The sequence below is a fragment of the Alnus glutinosa genome, chromosome 5 (genome assembly GCF_958979055.1).
Source record: "Alnus glutinosa chromosome 5, dhAlnGlut1.1, whole genome shotgun sequence".
Lineage (NCBI taxonomy): Eukaryota > Viridiplantae > Streptophyta > Magnoliopsida > Fagales > Betulaceae > Alnus > Alnus glutinosa.
This window is the reverse complement of record NC_084890.1, coordinates 1,784,792-1,804,948: the sequence shown is the minus strand read 5'-3', so window position 1 is coordinate 1,804,948 and position 20,157 is coordinate 1,784,792. Positions and strand designations below refer to the sequence as shown.

Genomic DNA, 20,157 nt, shown 5'->3' with positions numbered 1-20,157 from the left:
TTAGCGCATCAGATCGTGTGTTGAATCGGAAGAGCTTGATGGTTGGCAGAGAGCCATCAATAAGACCAACCTTATTCTTGGTAGTGAGAGCCGTAACCATTGAGCCGCTCCATGTATGATGTACGGTAATTTTTCAACATTCAATAGTTGATCAGAGACCAATAAAGACCTGGACTATCTCATGAGATGGAGATGGAGATGGAGTGCATGAGAAGAATCATCACTTGTTATTGCAGCGGATTTAGAAAGGGAAAATGTAACACTCCGGTCCCATATTGGGAAGAGATGAATAACTCATATAGAGTGAGTGATTTATATATATACTCATGAATGATAAGTCTCACATTGCCTAATTACAAAGTAAAATTGAGCTTTATAAGTAATTCTAGAAAAAGCTCTAAATTGACTAGTCCTTTTGGGATAATAGTGCAGATATGGCTAGCATTTTTCCTAGGTCGTTACAATTGGTATCAAAATCACTTAGTAACTCCAGGTCATGTGGTACTAAAGCGCCGCATGACATGGCTCTGACGAGGACGTTAGGGGTTTAAGGGGGGGGTTTGTAATACCCCGGTCCCATATTAGGAAAAGATGAATAGTTTATATAAAGTAAGTAGTTTATAAAGATACTCATTGGTGTTAAGTCTCGCATTGCCTGATTACTAGGTGAAATTGGGCTTTATAAGTGATTCTAAGAAAAATTTTAAATTGACTAGTCCTTTTGGGGTAATAGCGCAGATATAACTAACGTTTTTCCTGAGTCGTTACAAAAATGCCATGATTATTAAAAAAAAATGCTCTGATACTATAACTCTATAAGAAATCTATGTTGCAAAAATGAAAACAAAGAAAACAAGTATGGAGGAGAAGGAAGAAGAAGGGTATCAAGATAGATGCATGAAATGAGAGATAAGATTTGATATATATATATATATATATATATATATATATACACGAACCGAGCTTGGGCGATTAGTGCCTGTCCGAGCTCAGCTCGTTTGAGCTGTACAAGAGCTCAAGCTCGACTTGAGCTCGTGATGAACTTTGGAATCCTAGCTCGGCTCGGCTTGCCAAGGGAAAAACCTTGTCCGAGCTCGAGCTCGAGCTTGTCGATTATCCGAGCCGAGTGCCTTATTAAGCACTCGGCTCGGCTCGACTAATGGGATTGAGAGAGAGAGTATTTCGAGATTTCAACGTCGCAGACTCGCAAAGCTTCAATGGCGAACGGCTAGCTTCTCATCTACATCATTAAGGTTTGCATGTACAGCTACTCTCCCAATCTTTATATAAACTATAAAGGAATGGTTTTCTACTTTATGAGTAAAAAGAAGGATAAATCTAATGAAAATAAAGATATGTTCATTAGAAGATAAAATAGACATCGAAAGAAAAAATGAGAAGAGCAAGTAAAGAAAATGGAAGATTCAAGATTGGGAAAATAAAAGGTTAAGAAAAAATGAGAAGAATGAGAGCTCTGCGACTGCCGAGTATGGAAATGGTAAGGAAAATGGAAGATTATATTCAAGATTCAAGATTGGGAAGAAGTGAAAAAAAGCTGCACAATTTGAAGAAAAAATTTCTTACATGCTAATGTAGCAAACATTTATACTAAATGTTATCTTGACCGTTGAATATAATCATCAATTGTTTGGTTGAGTTTAAGCCGTCGAATCATATTAATGATAGTGATCTCATGACCGATTCACACACAATATAATATTGCTTTCAAAATATTGCATTACAGCTGTTTTCCATATTTAGCATTACAAACGGCCACGATTCATGGATAACACGATCCTACGGTCGAGCAAAATTTTTGAAACTCTCAAATCGTCTGACTCACCTCCTAGCCCTCCTCGGTAACATGAAAGAGTAATGATTCACTACCACCTAAATATACAACTTTCCACCACCTTGTCTATGTGGCAAGGTGGTCCCCCACTTTAATTTATTTTTAAAAAATAAAAAAACTCAAAAAGTAGTGGGGGACCACCTTGCCACATAGACAAGGTGGTGGAAAGTTGTATATTTAGGTGGTAGTGAATCATTATTCAACATGAAAAGCCATGCGCCCATGCTGCAACTTGGAATTTGGAAAACAAGAAAAGGCTCAAAATCCATGTTGCTCCTCTGCGAGTGACACTTATTAAAATAAAAATAAAAATAAACTCTGCCAGTGACGCACGTCACGCACGCCAGTCCAAACTGGATAAAATCCTGTACACGCAACTTGTGTTTGATTAGGTACAGCAGAGCGAATCAGACAAATCTTAGGCATTGATATCAATTAACTATTGGATGGTTCAATAATAGTCGTTGAATCTGATGAATAGCATGCATTCAAAACACAAAATAAATTTTAGTGTCAGTCGTGCTCTACAGCTAGAATGCACATTAGCCATCCAACGACTAAAATTGATTAACAAACTAGTCTAACACCTAATTATGATCTTTAATTAGTTAATATGATGAAAATTGATTAACAAACTAATCTAACGATGATCTTTAATTAGTTACTATGATGATTCAAAGTTTTTTAAAAAAAAATAAACAAAATTCTACTAACTCTCTATGCACCGTTTTCTCATTTATGCAGTAATAGCAATAACTTATAACTTTATAAATTATAAGCCTATATTTAGTCAAATTTTTTTTTTTTAGAAGTATAAGCCTATATTTATAAGCTAATTAAAGATTTTAAAGAAATTATTATTTATACTTAAAAATTTTAAAGAAATTATTATTTATACTTAAAAATAATTAATTCTAACTTAAAACTTATAAGTTACATATTGTCATACTGATATAATTATACATTTATACTTAATTAGTTAATTTGTTAGATGTTAATCATAAATCCATAATTACTAATTACACATTTATACAAATTACACTTAATCATAATTCATTAATTCATAGCCTCACGAGTAAAAGCCTACAAATTATTAATTATATTTAAACTAGTACATTAATAATAATAATAATAATAATAATAATAATAATAATAATAATAATAATAATAATAATAATCATACTTAATCATTATTTTATACTTAAGCTAAAAGTATAAAGTATGTATCAAAATTATCTAAGTAATTAGATACTTTTTGTTTTTAACAGATAGCATGTGCTACCATATATTGCTGAAAAAGACTCAAAGGCAATTGCAGATAATAAAGGTACAAGACCAACCTACACTCTAAGCTAGAAACAAATCTGACTTGAAACAGCTGCCTAAACAATACACAAATATTACAAAAACATCGTTTGGGACACTCTTTACAATTAAGCACAAACTAAACAAAGAAAATAGGGCCAATCTAGCTACTAAGCCAACAAATAGTCCAGTAACATTTAACCATTACAAAGATAGACTGTAAACAGAAACAACAAAGAAAAACCTAACATAACACCAAAACGAAAACCAGCGCCGGGAAGAAACCGTCACGGGCGCCAATGTGAATTGTACTAGATACTTAATCATTATAATTTATATTAGTTACTTGGTGTGAATAGTATACTTATGAGTTATGACTTATGTAGTTATGTGACTATGTCATTATGTGACTATAATAATTTATTGTTATAACTTAATTTTTAATTATATATAGTTATGAATTATGATCATATGATATGAAAATTATGAATTATACTTAATTCTTTATCCTAATTTCCTTAGTATCTAATAATAACATTTATATGACATAATATAACTAGATAATCATTATCATTATAATTAAGATACATTAGAGATAGAACCATAGGATTATTATATTCTATAATAAATATACATCATATCACCTATTGTTGTTAGATCATAGTACATTGTTAAAACTTATATCACACTTAATTATACAATGATACAAAATAAGTATTGTTGATATAATTATTACATTATACATTGTGCCATATGACATAAGATTTAATATCATATAAATTGTTAGATTGTACTTAAATTAAATCAAATGAATTGTTAGATCATATCACATATTGTTGTTACATCATAGTACATTGTTAGAACTTAGATCACACTTAATTATACAATGATACAAAATAAGTATTATTGATATGATTATTACTTTATACATTGTGCTATATGACATAAGATTTAATATCATATAAATTGTTAGATTGTACTCAAATTAAATCAAATGAATTGTTAGGTCATATTACCTATTGTTGTTACATCATAGTACATTGTTAGAACTTAGATTACACTTAATTATACAATAATACAAAATAAGTATTGTTGATATGATTATTACATTATACACTATGCCACATGACATGAGATTTAATATCATATAAATTGTTAAATCATGCTTAAATTTAATCAAATGAATTGTTAGATCACATCACCTATTGTTGTTAGATCATGGTACATTGTTAGAACTTAGATCACACTTAATTATACAATGATACAAAATAAGAATTGTTGATATGATTATTACATTATATAATAAAGATATAATGTACCATGTCACCTAAGACTTAATATCATATAAATTGTTAGATCATATGTATTTCATATAAATTCTAGTTATAATACAAATGATCATATAATCTAATAATATGAATTATTAGGATTATACTTAATTTGTGATTATAAGAAACAAATTATTGATTTTAATGCTAATCAGTTGATTTGGAATTATATCAATTACATTGTCATTATATATGATATGATAATTTGAATAATATGATTAAATATCAATATTTTTATTAAATCATACGATTAACAATTTATTGTTAATTCAACAAAAATTAGATACTTAATTATTAGACTTAAAGTCTTAGTCTCTTAGATCATATAATATATAATCATCTTAATTATTTTTTATCTTTAAATTATATATTATATAGATACTTATAGATATAACTAATAATTAAATATTGTATAACAATAATTAATTATTGTTAATTAATAAGTGATATACTAAATATCAATATATATGCATATATTTATTAATAGATATGTATATTAATAAATATATACGAGTCGAGCTAATACGCGAGCCAAGCCTTTTTATGAGTATGTTCGCGAACTTTAAACGAGCGAGCTAGGTTTTATACGGGTATGTATCGTTTAATAATCAAGTATTCATGTCCACGAATAACTCATTTAATAACCGAGTCACGCACGAGCCAAACCTTATCGAGCCGAGCCTGAGCGAGCTCACGGGTAGTTTTGCTTCGTTTACATCCCTAATAATCTTATTTAATGATTGAAACTAATCATACAATGTCTAGAGAGAGAGAGAGAGAGTCCAAAATGAATGCTATCATTTACAAGAATACAACTATCAAACAAAATGTACGTAAGTGCATGCTAGCTCCAAGGAAATGATTTTTCAAAAAAAAAAAAATTGGCATTTGCGCGTGGGATAGAAATTTCTTACAAACTGGTTTGTAAGAAATGACATACAATCCACATATAAGAGTGACATATGTCCTTTAAACATATGAGAATCACATGTTCTTTTATTAATGTTATTAAAAAAACACGTGAGAAATACATGTTATTAAAATACATGTTAATCTTATACGTGGAATTTATAAAACAAATATTTTTAATATATTAATTCCATCATATTAACCTACAAAAATCAATTTTTATTCACAACATAAAAAAATGAACCTAAAAATTTGAGGTCCGGCAATTTGAGAATGAGAAACACAAACTCAAAAAATGGCTTACGGTTAAAAAAAAATAAGAAAAAAGGAAACCATTAATTTTACGGAAATTAAAAAAAAAAAAAAATCAGTCAAATCAAAAATGTTTCCAGTTAACTATTATTTTCCGTCCTACCAAACACCAGAAAATACAAAATATATTTTTTAGAAATAATTTTAGGCTGAAACAAAAGAGCCTAAATGTAAGTTAACTACTTGACTATCTAACTTAATTACCAGCTTAACTAAGGGTATGTTTGGAATTGCGATTTAGTAGACAAAAAGTGTGATTTTAAACTAAATCGCAAAAAATGAACAGTTTGAAAATTGCGCTTTTAAAAAATTACGATTTGAACGCAGAAAGCTACTTTTTCAAATCGCAGGAAAGATAGTATTTTTTTAAAAACACATAATTTTAAAAACTAGCCAAAAATTTTAAAGACCAAACTATAATTTTGCCAAACGCTTAACTGCACTTTTAAAAGGTACTTAACATTCAAAGCTTCGTCAACATTATTCCTACACGCAAGGTAAGCTTTCTTTCTCTGCAAGACGTCGATCAGCCCGGCGGCTAGCGCTTTCTTTTTCTAAATGGCAGTGCCACATTAGTGTGTAAGCTTCACTTTTTAATTGTCTTCGTGAAAAAATGCAGCATAAAACTTTTTCTTTCTGGTTGTAATTGCTTACCTTTGCTACTCAACTAAGCAAAGTAGATACCATTAACTTTCTTTAAACTGCGAGAATTCTATGGAACAAAGCATGCATGATTGCTCTCATAGCTTGAGAGAGAGAGAGAGAGGTTGTTGCAAGAACGTCGAAGCATTGTCAAGCAGCCATGGAGAAAGACTGTGAAGCTTCGGGTGTTTCAAGAATGTCGAAGCATTATCAAGCAGCCATGGAGAAAGACTGGAAAAGGTTGGAGGAAATTTGCTTAAAAACCGGAACCGCGGATTCTCCTATTACAGTCGCCGGGGACACTGCAGTGCATATTGCAGTGCACAGTGGCCGTGTGGACTTGGTCCGTAAGTTGCAAGAAATTATACCGACCGGGATTCGGGTGACAAATAATCGTGGAGATACAGTACTTCATGAGGCGGCTGTAGTTGGAAACGTTCCCATGGCAGAATTCTTACTGAGACATGACAAAGATCTTCTTGATGTTAAAAATAAGAGAGGTGAAACTCCTTTGTTTAGGGCCGCTGCATCAGATCAGATAAAAATGGTCTCTTTTTTAGCTGGGAAAGCCATGGAACGTGGCACCATGAAGAATCACATCAGGAAAGGCGCGACCTCCATTATTCATATAGCTGTCTGCAGCAGATACTTTGGTAGACTTTGTCTCTCTTTCACTTAAAGCTGAACAATAGAATCAAATTTCTTAAATCTCAAAAATTCTCTCTTATCTCTCTCTCTCTCTCTCTCTCTCTCTCTCTCTCTCTCTCTCTCCCCATTACAGGTACAGCTCTGCATTTACTGCAAATCTACCCATCGCTTCAATCTGCGAGGGATCAAAGTGGCATGACATGTCTTCAGCTGCTAGCTAACATGCCATTTGTTTTCCAGAGTGGATGCCCTTTGACCAAATGGGAGTGGCTTCTCTTCCATTGTATGTGATCTGACAACATATGTTACTAGCTAGCTAGACTCAACAACTAATTTGCATATCACGTCGTACGTGGCCAATTAACTGAACTTGCATTTTCAATGCAGGCCTTCCAGTTAATGTCGATGACAATGGGGATGGCAAACATGATGAAACTCCGGAGGTTGGCTGTGGCAGGAGTTGCCCCCGAAAATTCTGCCTTTGGGTTGACAGTAGTACTGGCCAAGGTAACTGATACGGGGGAAACTTTGCTCCTATTATGTATGTTAGCTAAATGTGATTAGAAATATTTACGAAATAATTACCATTAGTATATTAGCTAAAACCTTAATTTCTTAGTAAAATTATCCATATATATACATATACGAACTAGAAATTAACCTAATTTGACCAGAAAACTCCTCAAAGTGCTAAAGAAAAATAAAACCATATTCTAGAAAATTCTGAAAATTACAAAAAAATTAACAAACATCCTATCACAAGCAAGACATCCCATATCAAATATTCAAGATTAAGTATCAATACAATAAAGTTTCTCTTTTATAAATATTTGGAGAAATTTCACAAAACTCTCATTAACTTTTACTCGATTTGAAACAATTTTTCAAAGTTCAAAAACTCTCAATTTCATTCATCAATCTTTGAATTTGTTGCAATGTCCCAATTTCGTTAGAATTTTCTGTTAAATCATAACACGGATGCCTAAAAAATTACTAAAATATCCTCACTTTTTTTTCATTTAATAATAAAAAAAATGGGTTGACCCATGGGCCACAAGGTGACCTAAGGCGGGTCCTTTGACCCACACTGGGTCACAAGGTGACCCAATTGTGGTTCTAACATGACCCACGTTGGGTCAACTTTTTTTTTTTTTTTTTGTAAAATAATAATAATAATTTGAAATTAAGGGTAAATTTAAAAATTTATAAAAGTTTCTTGAGCATAAAGGTCATTTCACCCTTTTTGCCATATGATTTAATGTCAAATCCTAATGTATGGAGAGCATTGCATCAAATTAAAAATTTGAGGAGTGAAATTGAAAGTTTTTAAAGTTTGAAGGAGTAGTTTTAAATCGAGTGAAAATTAATGGGGGTTTTGTCATGAAGTTTTCCCTAAATATTTCTAATAACTGATGCTATTAATTAGGAAATTGTTAGTCACATCAATGTTATACTCGAAAGAACTGGCCAAAGTCTTTGTTAAGGATTACGTCGCACGATGGTGCCTCAATGTCAAATGACATTATTAGGTTGGTTTTGATACTATTTTCATGACCTAAAAAACTGCTAGCTACACCTGCACTCTATTTAACTTAGAGTTAAAGTTTCTTGACATGACTTATAAAAGCTAATTCTACATAGTACGCGTACAATTAAGATTTACTGATTTAGCACTCATGCAATGCCTACATAATAAAATACGTGCACAATTAAGTAAGATTTAGCACTCATGCAATGCCTTCACAATCTCTACCCCGTCAAATATGGGATTTATATTGAACTAATTCTGCTCCTCTTCTTATTTGTATTGATAGTGCTCTTCTTTTTATTAAACGAATTCTGCTTCTCGATCTTCTAGATAGTTTTAAATTTCTCTAATCATGTAAGTTACACTACTTGCAGCAATTTCAACAACATACTCTGCTCTTTGGAGGTGCATAGCTCAAAGTATGTTCACTATTGCTACTCACTTCTGCACATCAAAACTTACACCCCGGCATAAATGTATAAAATGCTAATTATAACCACCATTATACATAAATCAATATTAAATCTATATTTGCTTTGAGTAATGCTAGAAAGAATACTCATACATATATTCCTTGCATCCTCTCAAAATTTATGTGATTTTTAAAATTATCATTGTATTTATAATAAATTATTATTGAATTTTGATCTAATGATAATTCTAAAAATCACATCAATAACCTTGTGTAAGGGGGCGCTCGGATATATAGTCAGATAGGTGTCTAGGCAACCTGAATTCCACTTGCTTGGGCTGGCCGTGTACCTAGCTATCTTAATCTGACCACTATACAGGATCTGGTGGATCTGATATTTGATTCTTGTGGAAAGCTAATTAATCAACATATATATCTTATATATCTTGCTCTCGATCGTGGACTGTTAAAAGGATTTCCAGACATTAGTACGCTCTGGGACAAAAAAAAGCTGCAGAAGAGAGCGGTAAAGCTTGCTGGACTACTTCTAGAAGCTCCTGATCAGTACGAGACATGCATGGGTACAAACCTTGGGGACAAACCTCCTGATCTCTCTTCGTTTCGTAAGGACATGGATCATGATGATCAAGTCAAAGGAACAGATAAACCGGAGGACATGCCTCCACTCATCACTATCTCATCTTTGGAGTCTCCACTACTTTCAGCCGCAAGGAATGGGATCATAGAGATTGTAGACATGATTCTGACCAAGTATCCTGAGGCAATTGAGGCCATAAATGAGCGAGATGAGAACATATTTCATGTTGCAGTGAGATATCGAAGGCAGAAAATCTTGGATCTTCTCCAAAAATGGCCCGCTCCGACAAAAAGGCTTAGGAGGAGGTTCAACTGCGATGGTGACAGCATTTTGCATCAAGCTGCATACTTGAGAGAGCGTCAGCTGAGGGACAGGCCTGGGGAAGCCCTTCGCATGCAGTCAGAGATGCAATGGTTTGAGGTCGGTCCTTATTGTGCTTTCATTTTTGGTTAATTTCCTTCCATTCATCAACTAATTGATCATTTAGAAACTTGGGAAGAATATATGGTCAAGACGGTTTAGAAAGGTCTTGATCGATGAAGCTGATAGAAATTGAAAATTTATTCATTTCTACTGTATTCTAACAACTCTCCTTACTCATAATTTGTTCAGGGCATAAGTACTTGAGATGTAGGGCGAACTTTTTGACACCCTTTTGCATAAGAATCTAATTAGTTTTCTATGAATTAATGCAGCGAATTCGGAAAAGTGTGCCTCCACATTTCATCAACCACCTTAATAACAATAATCAAATTGCTCATAAATTGTTCACCAGCGAACATAAGAAACTGATGGAGGATGGCCGAAAATGGATAGATCAAACAACAAAGGCCTGCACTATTGTTGCTGTCCTAATAGCCACCATTGCTTTTACCTGTGCGTACACTACCCCCGGGGGTTCCAACTCAAAAACGGGCCAACCATTGCTCCTCAACGAAACTCCATTTCGCACTTTCACAACCTCTGACACATTATCGCTCTGCTTCTCCCTGACTTCTGTGGTATTGTTCCTCTCCATCATGACATCAGAAATGGATGAAAAAGATTTCAGGAGATCTCTTCCATTGAAGCTGGTGTTGGGACTAACTACATTATTCCTTGCCGTTGCGTCTATGATGGTTGCTTTCGCTTCTACGCTTGTGCTTATGGTAGGGAAGAGGCTACATTCTGCTGCAACTCCAATTTACACTGTCGCTTGTTGCCCAGTTGCTCTCTTTCTTGTGCTTGAATTTCCTCTCTATCTCAATATTGCTTGGTATACGATGAAGGATATGCGGCAGAGTTTCATTGAATGTCTTCCTTTTGGGAAACGATTGTTTCGGAGCTCCGAGCAGTACTAGCACTTAGGGTGGTTAATTTAGTTATGCCTACAATGTGTGTGTGTGTGTGTGTGTGTGTTTTTTTTTTCTTCAGTGTGCATTTTCCTTTTGTTGTTGTAACTATGTCCAAAGTGCATGTTTGTTCCTAAAAAAGAAACTATTGTTATTCACAGCTAAGAAACCAGCACAGAATCAAACCACGCACACACATTAGGTTTCACAGCTACTCTATCATCTCTTAACAATACAGAACTACTACAGATCCAGTTTCTTGGATTTATCACCATAGGTCTACCACATATATATACTGTATTTGGTGAAGTAGAATGCTAATAAGAATATAAGTTTGCTCAGGGCGTTAAGAGGGAGCTGCCTTCCCTGATGAGCACGAACACGCTGCCAGCATCTCCCCTTGAAATTCGAATTTCTTCATCAAGGTATGTGGTAAGTAACCATGATTCAGCTTTGCTGTTTGAGATAGAGAACTTCACTGGCGGTTGGCTGGAAATGGTCTTCACAACGGATGAAGCTGTCTCTTGAACAGAGGTGATTAAGCCCTTGAAGGGTGTGAGGTCAATCTTTTGTCCAAGAAATTCCACATTTTCTGGTATCACTATCGAGTCAGTTAATTGGGGAGTCCCAATTATACCTTCATCAAACTTTATCTGGAAGAAAAAAAAAAAAGGGGGGGGGGGGGGAAGGACTAATTTAGAGCAGAATCCAAAGCTTCAAAATTGTCTAATGTGTGATAGGATCTAGATGTGTTGTTTGAATCAATTTAAGGAAGAGGGCATGAAAAACAAAATGTTTGACTACAGAAGGTATTTGGAAAATGAACAGGTGGAATATAATTTCGTTTCGCATCCTTTGGTTCATGGTTCTTTGCAGAAATTAGAACCCTAAATGCAAGAAGTAATTCAAAGCTCTGGGTTTCTGAACTTGTAGGCACAATTAGTGAGTGACAAGAAAGTATAAAAGTAAAGAATAATGCTATTCTTTATGCCCATTTCATATCAATTGACATTAATTGTTTTAAATGGCTTCCCATATAAAAGTGTTAGCCACTTAAAACATGCAACGTCAGCCGTTGTAAGTTTGGTATGATAAATGAGTGTGAAGAGTTGCATTACTCAAAATAAAAAAGAAAACGTAAACAAACCTGCACACGCTTTGGACTTCGGACTTCAAACTTGGCATTGGTACTAATTGAAGTTGTAGCCAATGGCCCAGCAAATTGGACAGAGTTCTGGACGGTAAAATTCTCCGAGTCAATTGTCTGTGATATTTCCTCCACCTTTACTAAGGGCAATGAACCCCTCGACAACAATGGGAACAAACCTGCAAAAGATGTGTACCTGCTCCACACATAAAGTTCAAAGTCACCACATATAAGCTATTCCCCAAGTACTAGAGGAAGGAACATGAGTATACTTAACAGAAGAAACAAAAAAGTTAGGGATTTAAATCTCCTCTCTGTTTCAAACTTCCAAGGACTACTACAACCCATTTCTCAGCAGATTATATGATAATATAACAAGAAACTACTTCATGCCAAATCAATTTCTATAAGAATCTTTGAATTAATATTCTATGTCAGAAATAAAATTGCTATGAGAGCAAGAAAGGCAAAGACATAAATACCAAGAATTATGAGAGATTTTTCTTTCCCTCTTTTGGTTAAGAACAAATAAATGAGTTAGTTAGACAAGAAAACCCACGATATGAGAGTAAAGATGCACGATTCTTGTGTTGATCATTGTGATCTTGGCTAGAAAGTTTGCACCCAACCCAAGTCCTGTGGATTTTACCTTTGGTGGATGACGAATCCCACTAAAATGGCCAAACTAACAAAAAAAAAAAAAAATACAACAGAGTACAAAGCAGCGTGCATTATATTTGTGTCTTGTTCTTCTACCACTACAAGTACACACAAGAAGTCTTTTCCACACTGAATGGTTGTAGTATATATGGACGTCTTATGAAAACTCCATATATTTTCATGTCTATATTGATGTATGCTATAATGCCTTTAATTAATTGCACAATTTGTCCAACTCAATCGGCCGGGGACCATGCCTCGTGGAGCGGAGGTCTTTAGTTCAAATCTCCCTCTTCCCCCGTCTTGTGTGGACATATTAAAAAAAAAAAGAATTACACAATTTTAATTTGGTCGACCATGCATTTCAAAGCTTAAGCTAATAAGAAATTATGAATTTAATTTATTGATCGTTATTCTAAAACCCTTCACAGGGTTCAACACCTTTAACAACAAGATTATGACCAAAAAGCTATAATATAATACTCAATACCATCAACAAGTTTCCCCCTTTGCTCATAAAAAACCAACTCAACCAAGCATAAGGTTCAATCAATAAGATTAAGAGTTTTCAATTCTAATTTTTCTTCGTTTCCTAATTAACATGTTCTTAGCAAACAAAACAATAAACTTACGCGAGAATCCATTTGCCATTGAGAAGAGACAAGGCCTCAGTCGGCGCCGGCGTCGGATTCTTCGCCTCCAGCTGCGTGATGAGCTCCACGATCTCTGCTCTGGTCTCGCTCGTCGCTTTCAGCCCCCGATCCGTCCCGTAGAACGAGTCCACCAGCGCCTTCTTCAGCCTATCAATCTCGCTAGGCTCCGCCGGCTTCGCCTCCTCCACCACCGCAACCGCCGCCGCATATGGACCCTCCTCCTTATCCGGGCCCCACTCGTCATCGTTCACCGCCCGGACCCGGAAACTCCGTCGCTCCCGGATGAATTCCCCGGCCCGAATCCAAGATTTCCCAATTCGTTTCGGGCCGATTTTGACCGAATTCGGCGCGGAAATTGCTGGCTTGGAAGTAAATTGGGTTTTTGATTGGTTTACTGAGAGGGTCTTGCATGGGAATTGGTTCAAGTGAGAAATAGAAGCCATTTCGTTCTGGTTTCTTGTTTTGGTAAGGCAGAAAACAGAGAGATTTGTGAACGCAGGACTAAAAACAGAGGAGGAAGAACTGAGTATTGGAGTATAGTGAATTGTTAATTCCACGTGTAGTTCGGATATTCGTTTCAAATTGTTTTGAGTAGTGTTGCCGCATTCACACATTGAGGGCATTTTTGGGTAATGCTTGGGTATGGTTCTTTAAACCATTTAAATATAATTTTAAAAAATAAATTTTTTCGGTATCCACAATTTTAAATATAGTAAAAAATAGTAAAATATAATACAAAAAAAATTAAACACCCAAACAAACCTAAATATTCCAGCAATTTTGTTATTTGAAAGTACTAATACTCCGTTTGTTTCGATATAAAATGTTTTTCGTCATAAAATATTTTTAATGAAATTATTTTTCAGAAAAAATGATTTATTTAAAAATATATTTTGGCGTTTGGCTCTTACAAAAAATCATCAGTGACAAGATTTCACTGGCTGGCATGATTCCGGCTACTTCCACTGAATTTGATGATCGGATACCAAAATTTTGGGATCTTTGAGGGTAAATTCGAGCTACCAACATACTCCAATGCTCGGCGATGACGGATTCCCACAAACATGCGTGCAAGAATAAAGAATTTAAATCCATAAAACGATTTACGGTTTTCAAAACCATAAATTATTTTTCAAAAATTAAAGAGACTTTTACGGTCAAACTGAAAAATAATTTCCATTAACCATAATTGTTGGTTGCACCAAATACAGAAAAATAGAGAATATTTTTCAAAAAAAATTTACGACCAAACAAACTGAGCATAAATATGAGAAAGTTTCGATGGGATTCAATGCTCGAACATGTTCAAGCAATCCACTCATTTGATTGAACATATGAGTTCCATAATTATTCTTTTACATTTGTTGTAAGCAAAATTACTAAATATCCGAATCCACTTAAATCCAAAGATTTGAATATGTGTAGTCCAACCTAAATTGTCAGGTCATATAATGTGTTAATATCATATGAACTTTTACATCAGTTTATAAAAAATTATAATAATAATTATAATATCTCAAGAATTTTCTTGACTTATTTTAATCATATTATATGTTTTATTAATTGAAGTTCAATGAATGGTTAAATTCACTTCCTATTAATAATCATAATGATGATTTTAGATTAGGGCCTTTGTTTCAACATATACTTTCAGTATTTGATTATGGTCATATTTTAAAGCCTTTATATAAAACTTGTTAAATATCTATTTGTGCATTAGTCAAATGACAATTTTGTCCCACAAGTGTTGATCTTTCTAAACGATGACGGATTTGTGTCTTGGAGGAGAAGACACATGGGTTCTCAGATCACTTGGACACTAATTGTTGTACATATTTTTTTTGACACGTGGAAGGTCATATGAGGTGGACAATTTTTTTTATTGCATTCAAACAAATTAAAACTCTAGAATCTTCCATTTTGTAGGATTCTAATTCCACAAATTTCACAAAATATCTCAAGTCCAGCTTGCCATGAGACCAATAATGAAAAATAAAATAATAATGAAAAAGATGTTTAGTGTATATTGCATTTTGGTTGACCAAATATGACGTGCAACTTTGTTCATTTTGTTTATTATTAATAATTATATTGCATTACAAAAGAAATGTATTAAAATATTGTTAGAAAGTGCAGTCAACGCAGGCCGCTAGCACAAGAAATTTATAAATTTTACAAACAGTGTGCTCATTTTGTTGTAATTATTAATCATTTATTAATTATATTGTTCTGACTTGGTAATTTAATAGAATATTATGCTTGGGCCGGGCCTAGGGAAAGCAAGAAAACAGGAACACCAAAATAAGCTGAGCCACGTGCATAAAAACATTTTAAAGTTCAAGCCCATTTAGAATCTTGTTTGAAGAAAGAGAAAACGGCCTTATGGAATCTTGGGCTGGGCCATATTGCAGCTGCACTTCTATATCTTTTGGGCACATAATTGTAATAGCCCATCTTATATAAAATAGGATTTTTATTTTATTTTTTTTATTTTTAATAATAATTGCTGAGTTAATATAAGGCATGAAGGCTAGCCGAAAATGGATAGATCAAACAACAAAGGCCTGCACCATTGTTGTTGTCCTAATAGCAACCGTTGCTTTTACTTGTGCCTACACCACATCGGCAGTTGCAACTCAAAAACAGGCCAACCATTGCTCCTCAACGAAACTCCATTTTTCGCACTTTCCACAACCTCGGACACATTATTGCTCTGCTTTTCCCTAACTTATGTGGTATTGTTCCTCTCCATCATGACATAAAAAAAGGGACGAAAAAGATTTCAGGAGATCTCTTCCGTTGAAGCTAGTGTTGGGACTAACTACATTGTTCGTTTCTGTCGTGTTTATGATGGTTGTTTTTGCTGCTACACTTGTGCTTATGGTAGGAAAGAGGCTACATTCGAGTGCAACTCCAATTTACACAGTCACGTGTTGTCCGGTTGCTCTCTTTCTTGTGCTTGAATTCCCTCTCTATCTCAATATTGCTTAGTATATGGTGAGGGATATGCGGTAGTGTTTCATTGAGTCTCTTACTTTTGGGAAACAATTGGCTCGAAGCTACGTGCAGTACTAGCACTTAGGGTGGTTGTTAATTTAGTTATGCCTGCATTTTCCTTTTGTTGTTGTAATTATGTTCGAAGTGTTTGTTCCTAAAAAAAGAAACAATTGTTATTCACGGCTAAGAAACCAACACAGAATCAAACCACGCGCACACGCGTTAGGTTTCATGGTTATTCTTTCATCTCTAACAATACAGAAGTACTACAGATCCAGTTTCTTGGATTTATCACCTAAAAGATTTAGGAGAAGAACTGGTTTGGTTGCATAGCCAAAACTAGTGAATTGTCTTTTATTTATAGAGCAACACGTACAAAGGTTTTAAGGTAAGTAAGTACTAGGTTTACAATACCGAAAAACATGATGAAATACATGAAATCCAAAAGAGGAAAGAGCTAATGATCCGGGAGACATGGAGCATAGGGGATCAACAGGAATCCAGGAGAGAGTGTGAGCTATAGGCTTCTAAACTGCAATGTAGTTGCTGCTGTAAGGTGGCTGGTCAGCAGAAATTGTAGAGCTCCGTTGCTGATTTTCAGGCTAGTTTTAAGGAGAGGTGAGCTGCTGCTTTTATCCTCTAACATCACCATAGGTCTACTAATATATATATATATATATATTTGGTGAAGTAGAATGCTAATAAGAATATATGAGTTTGCTCAGGGCGTTAAGAGGGGGCTGCCTTCCTTGATGAGCACGAACACGCTGCCAGCATCTCCCCTTGAAATTCGAAGTTCTTCATCAAGGTATGTGGTAAGTAGCCATGATTCAGCATTACCGTTTGAGATAGGGAACTTCACTGGTGGTTGGCTGGAAATGGTCTTCGCAATGGATGAAGCTGTCTCTTGAGCAGAGGTAATTAAGCCCTTGAAGGGTGTGAGGTCAACCTTTTGTCCCAAAAATTCCACATTTTCTGGCATCACTATCGAGTCAGTTAATTGGGGAGTCCCAATTATACCTTCATCCAACTTTATCTAAGATGATGAAAAAAAAAAGGAGAGGACTAATTTAGAGCAGAATCCAAAGCTTCAAAATTGTCTAATGTATGATAGGACCTAAGATGTGTTGTTTGAATCAATTTAAGGAAGAAGGCATGAGAAAACAGAATGTTTGACTGCAGAAGGTATTTGGAAGATGAACAGGTGGAATATAATTTTGTTTCACATCCTTTGATTCACGGTTCACTGCAGAGATTAGAACCTTAAATGCAAGTATTTGGATCCTCTCAAGTGAGAGTGTCCAGTTCTTGTAAAAGAAATTGCATAATTGTCCAACAAAATGTGAAAAAACAATGTAATAAAATGAACTGGAAGATCTGTTTCCTAAATGCAAGAAGTAATTCAAAGCTTTGGGTTTATGAACTCGTAGGCACAATTAGTGAGCGACGAGAAAGTATAAAAGTATAAAATACTGCTATTTTTTATTCCCCATTTCAAACTAACTAACGTAAAATGTTTTAAATGGCTTCTCATACCAACTACTTATATAAAAACAAAAACAAAATTAAAAGTGTTGGCCACTTAAAACATGTAACGTCAACCGTTATAAGATTGATATGATAAATGAGTGTAAAGACTAACCTTACTAAAAATAAAAAGGAAAGTAAACATACCTGCACAAGCTTTGGACTTTGGGCTTCAAACTTGGCATTGGTACTAATTGAAGTTGTAGCCAATGGCCCAGCAAACTGGACAGAGTTCTGGACGGTCAAATTCTCCGAGTCAATTGTCTGTGATATTTCCTCCACCTTTACCAAGGGCAATGAACCCGTCGACAACAATGGGAACAAACCTGAGAAAGATGTGTACCTGCTCCACACATAAAGTTCAAAGTCACCACATATATGCTATTCCTCAAGTACTAGAGGAAGGAACATGAGTATACTTAACAGAAGAAACAAAGCACGCTGTTTCATGATGTAGTTAGGGATTTAATCTCCTCTCTGTTTCAAACTTTCAAGGACTACTACAACCCATTTCTCAGCATATTATCTGCTAATATAACAAGTAACTACTTCTTATCAAATCAATTTCTATAAGAAGCTTTGAATTAATATTCTATGTCAGAAATATAATTGCTATGAGAGCAAGAAAGGTATAGGCATAAATACCAAGAATTATGAGAGATTTTTCTTTCCCTCTATTGGTTAAGAACAATTAAATGATTTAGTTAGACAAGAAAACCCACAATATGAGAGTAAAGATGCACGATTCTTGGGTTGATCATTGTGATCTTGGCTAGAAAGTTTGCACCCAACCCAAGTCCTGTGGATTTTACCTTTGGTGGATGATGAACCCCATTAAGATGGCCAAAAGTCAGGTCATGAACCCAAAAACTCACCTTATGTTAAATAACGGTTGTCCTAAAAGCTCAAATTATTAAGAATTCCCCCATCGTACATGCTCATGTTAAATCATGATTGTTCCAGTTTTTCAAACTTAAGCAAATAAAAAATTACGAATTTAATTTATTAATAGTTATTTTAAAACCCTTCATGGGTACACCACCATAACCCAATAAGCCTATGACGTGTTCCTACCAAGGTTAGGTTTGGCCTTACGATTATACGATATTGCAAGATAAAAGTGGGAATTTTTAAACAAAATTATAAAAAGTGATAGTGTTGTAAGGGTAATTTGAGCTTACGATTTTAAAAAATGTTATTTAAAAATACTCATTTTAAAATGTTCGATTTAAAAAAATAATTTTTAAAAACGCAGTTAAGTGTTTGACTTTTAACCTTTAAAATTCAAAACTTTAAAAAAAACATCTCTTTGCCAGAGATTTAAAAAGACAATTTTATCAAATCGTACTTTTTTTAAAAACGTAATTTTTTAACCATTCATGTTCTTAGCAAAGAAAACAATAAACTTACGCGAGAATCCATTTGCCATTGAGAAGAGACAAGGCCTCAGTCGGCGCCGGCGTCGGATTCTTCGCCTCCAGCTGCGTGATGAGCGCCACGATCCCTGCTCTCGTCTCGCTCGTCGCTTTCAGCCCCCGATCCGTCCCGAAAAACGAGTCCACCAGCGCCTTCTTCAGCCTATCAATCTCGCTCGGCTCCGCAGGCTTCACCTCCTCCCCCACCGCAACCGCAGCCGCAGCCGCAGCCGCCGATGGATCCTCCTCCTTATCCGGGCCCCACTCGTCATCGTTCACCGCCCGGAACCGGAAACTCGGTCGCTCCCGGACGAATTCCCCGGCCCGACTCCAAGATTTCCCAATTTGTTTCGTGCCGATTTTGACCGAATTCGGCGCGAAAATTGCTGGCTTGGAAGTGAATTGGGTTACTGACAGAGTCTTGCATGGGAATTGGTTCAAGTGAGAAATAGAAGCCATTTTGTTGTGGTTTCTTGTTTTGGTAGGCAGAAAACAGAGAGATTTGTGAACACAAGACGAAAAACAGAGGAGCAAGTAGCGAGTGTGGGATTAGGATGTCGACGATTATTCTTTTCGAATTTGAGAGTATTTGGACAAATAAATGCGAGGGACTTACCTGATGAATTAAAAATTAGTAATTATATAATTATTTTTTTATTATTAAAAAAATATTAAAGTCTACGTAATTAAGGCTTTAATTATGGTAAAAAATTATGACAAAAAAATTAGTGCTATTTAATTAGGGCCTCAATTATTATAAAAAATAAATACAACAAATTAAATTTCAAGATATTAAGAAAAGAAAAAAATAGAATAGAAGGTTACATTAATTATACCTTTAAAACAGTTACTAAACTCATAATTTTATATAAACTTGAAACTAAGATTAAGTT

General features: G+C 34.6%; 3 protein-coding genes across 3 annotated transcripts; 1 reads left to right on the top strand and 2 right to left on the bottom strand.

The window, feature by feature from the left end:
* Positions 1–6,441: 6,441 nt before the first annotated feature.
* Positions 6,442–11,136, top strand: LOC133868375 (uncharacterized). Its single transcript, XM_062305262.1, has 6 exons — positions 6,442–7,001; positions 7,130–7,279; positions 7,384–7,503; positions 8,899–8,943; positions 9,410–9,954; positions 10,230–11,136. Exons 1-6 carry the CDS (start codon positions 6,509–6,511, stop codon positions 10,872–10,874), a joined length of 1,998 nt encoding a protein of 665 aa, XP_062161246.1. The 5' UTR covers positions 6,442–6,508; the 3' UTR covers positions 10,875–11,136.
* LOC133868376 (plastid-lipid-associated protein, chloroplastic-like) lies at positions 11,064–13,856 on the bottom strand. Its single transcript, XM_062305263.1, has 3 exons — positions 13,305–13,856; positions 12,013–12,208; positions 11,064–11,518 (listed from the first exon to the last, which is right to left on the bottom strand). The coding sequence occupies exons 1-3, from the start codon at positions 13,766–13,768 to the stop codon at positions 11,204–11,206; spliced, it is 975 nt and encodes a 324-aa protein (XP_062161247.1). The 5' UTR covers positions 13,769–13,856; the 3' UTR covers positions 11,064–11,203.
* Positions 13,857–16,662: 2,806 nt separating this feature from the next.
* Positions 16,663–19,846, bottom strand: LOC133868808 (plastid-lipid-associated protein, chloroplastic-like). Its single transcript, XM_062305824.1, has 3 exons — positions 19,260–19,846; positions 17,997–18,192; positions 16,663–17,358 (listed from the first exon to the last, which is right to left on the bottom strand). The coding sequence occupies exons 1-3, from the start codon at positions 19,721–19,723 to the stop codon at positions 17,044–17,046; spliced, it is 975 nt and encodes a 324-aa protein (XP_062161808.1). The 5' UTR covers positions 19,724–19,846; the 3' UTR covers positions 16,663–17,043.
* Positions 19,847–20,157: the final 311 nt, after the last annotated feature.

What these genes read in the sequence shown, in the direction of transcription:
- LOC133868375 (XM_062305262.1), top strand. Translation starts at nt 6,509, where the DNA reads ATGGAGAAAGACTGTGAAGCTTCGGGTGTTTCAAGAATGTCGAAGCAT. An exon ending in GGAGTGGCTTCTCTTCCATT is followed by an intron (nt 7,280 to 7,383) that starts GTATGTGATCTG and finishes TTTTCAATGCAG; the next exon opens with GCCTTCCAGTTAATGTCGAT. An exon ending in CAGAGATGCAATGGTTTGAG is followed by an intron (nt 9,955 to 10,229) that starts GTCGGTCCTTAT and finishes GAATTAATGCAG; the next exon opens with CGAATTCGGAAAAGTGTGCC.
- LOC133868376 (XM_062305263.1), bottom strand. Translation starts at nt 13,768, where the DNA reads ATGGCTTCTATTTCTCACTTGAACCAATTCCCATGCAAGACCCTCTCA. An exon ending in AATGGCAAATGGATTCTCGC is followed by an intron (nt 12,209 to 13,304) that starts GTAAGTTTATTG and finishes TGTGTGGAGCAG; the next exon opens with GTACACATCTTTTGCAGGTT. An exon ending in GAAGTCCAAAGCGTGTGCAG is followed by an intron (nt 11,519 to 12,012) that starts GTTTGTTTACGT and finishes TTTTTCTTCCAG; the next exon opens with ATAAAGTTTGATGAAGGTAT.
- LOC133868808 (XM_062305824.1), bottom strand. Translation starts at nt 19,723, where the DNA reads ATGGCTTCTATTTCTCACTTGAACCAATTCCCATGCAAGACTCTGTCA. An exon ending in AATGGCAAATGGATTCTCGC is followed by an intron (nt 18,193 to 19,259) that starts GTAAGTTTATTG and finishes TGTGTGGAGCAG; the next exon opens with GTACACATCTTTCTCAGGTT. An exon ending in AAAGTCCAAAGCTTGTGCAG is followed by an intron (nt 17,359 to 17,996) that starts GTATGTTTACTT and finishes TCATCATCTTAG; the next exon opens with ATAAAGTTGGATGAAGGTAT.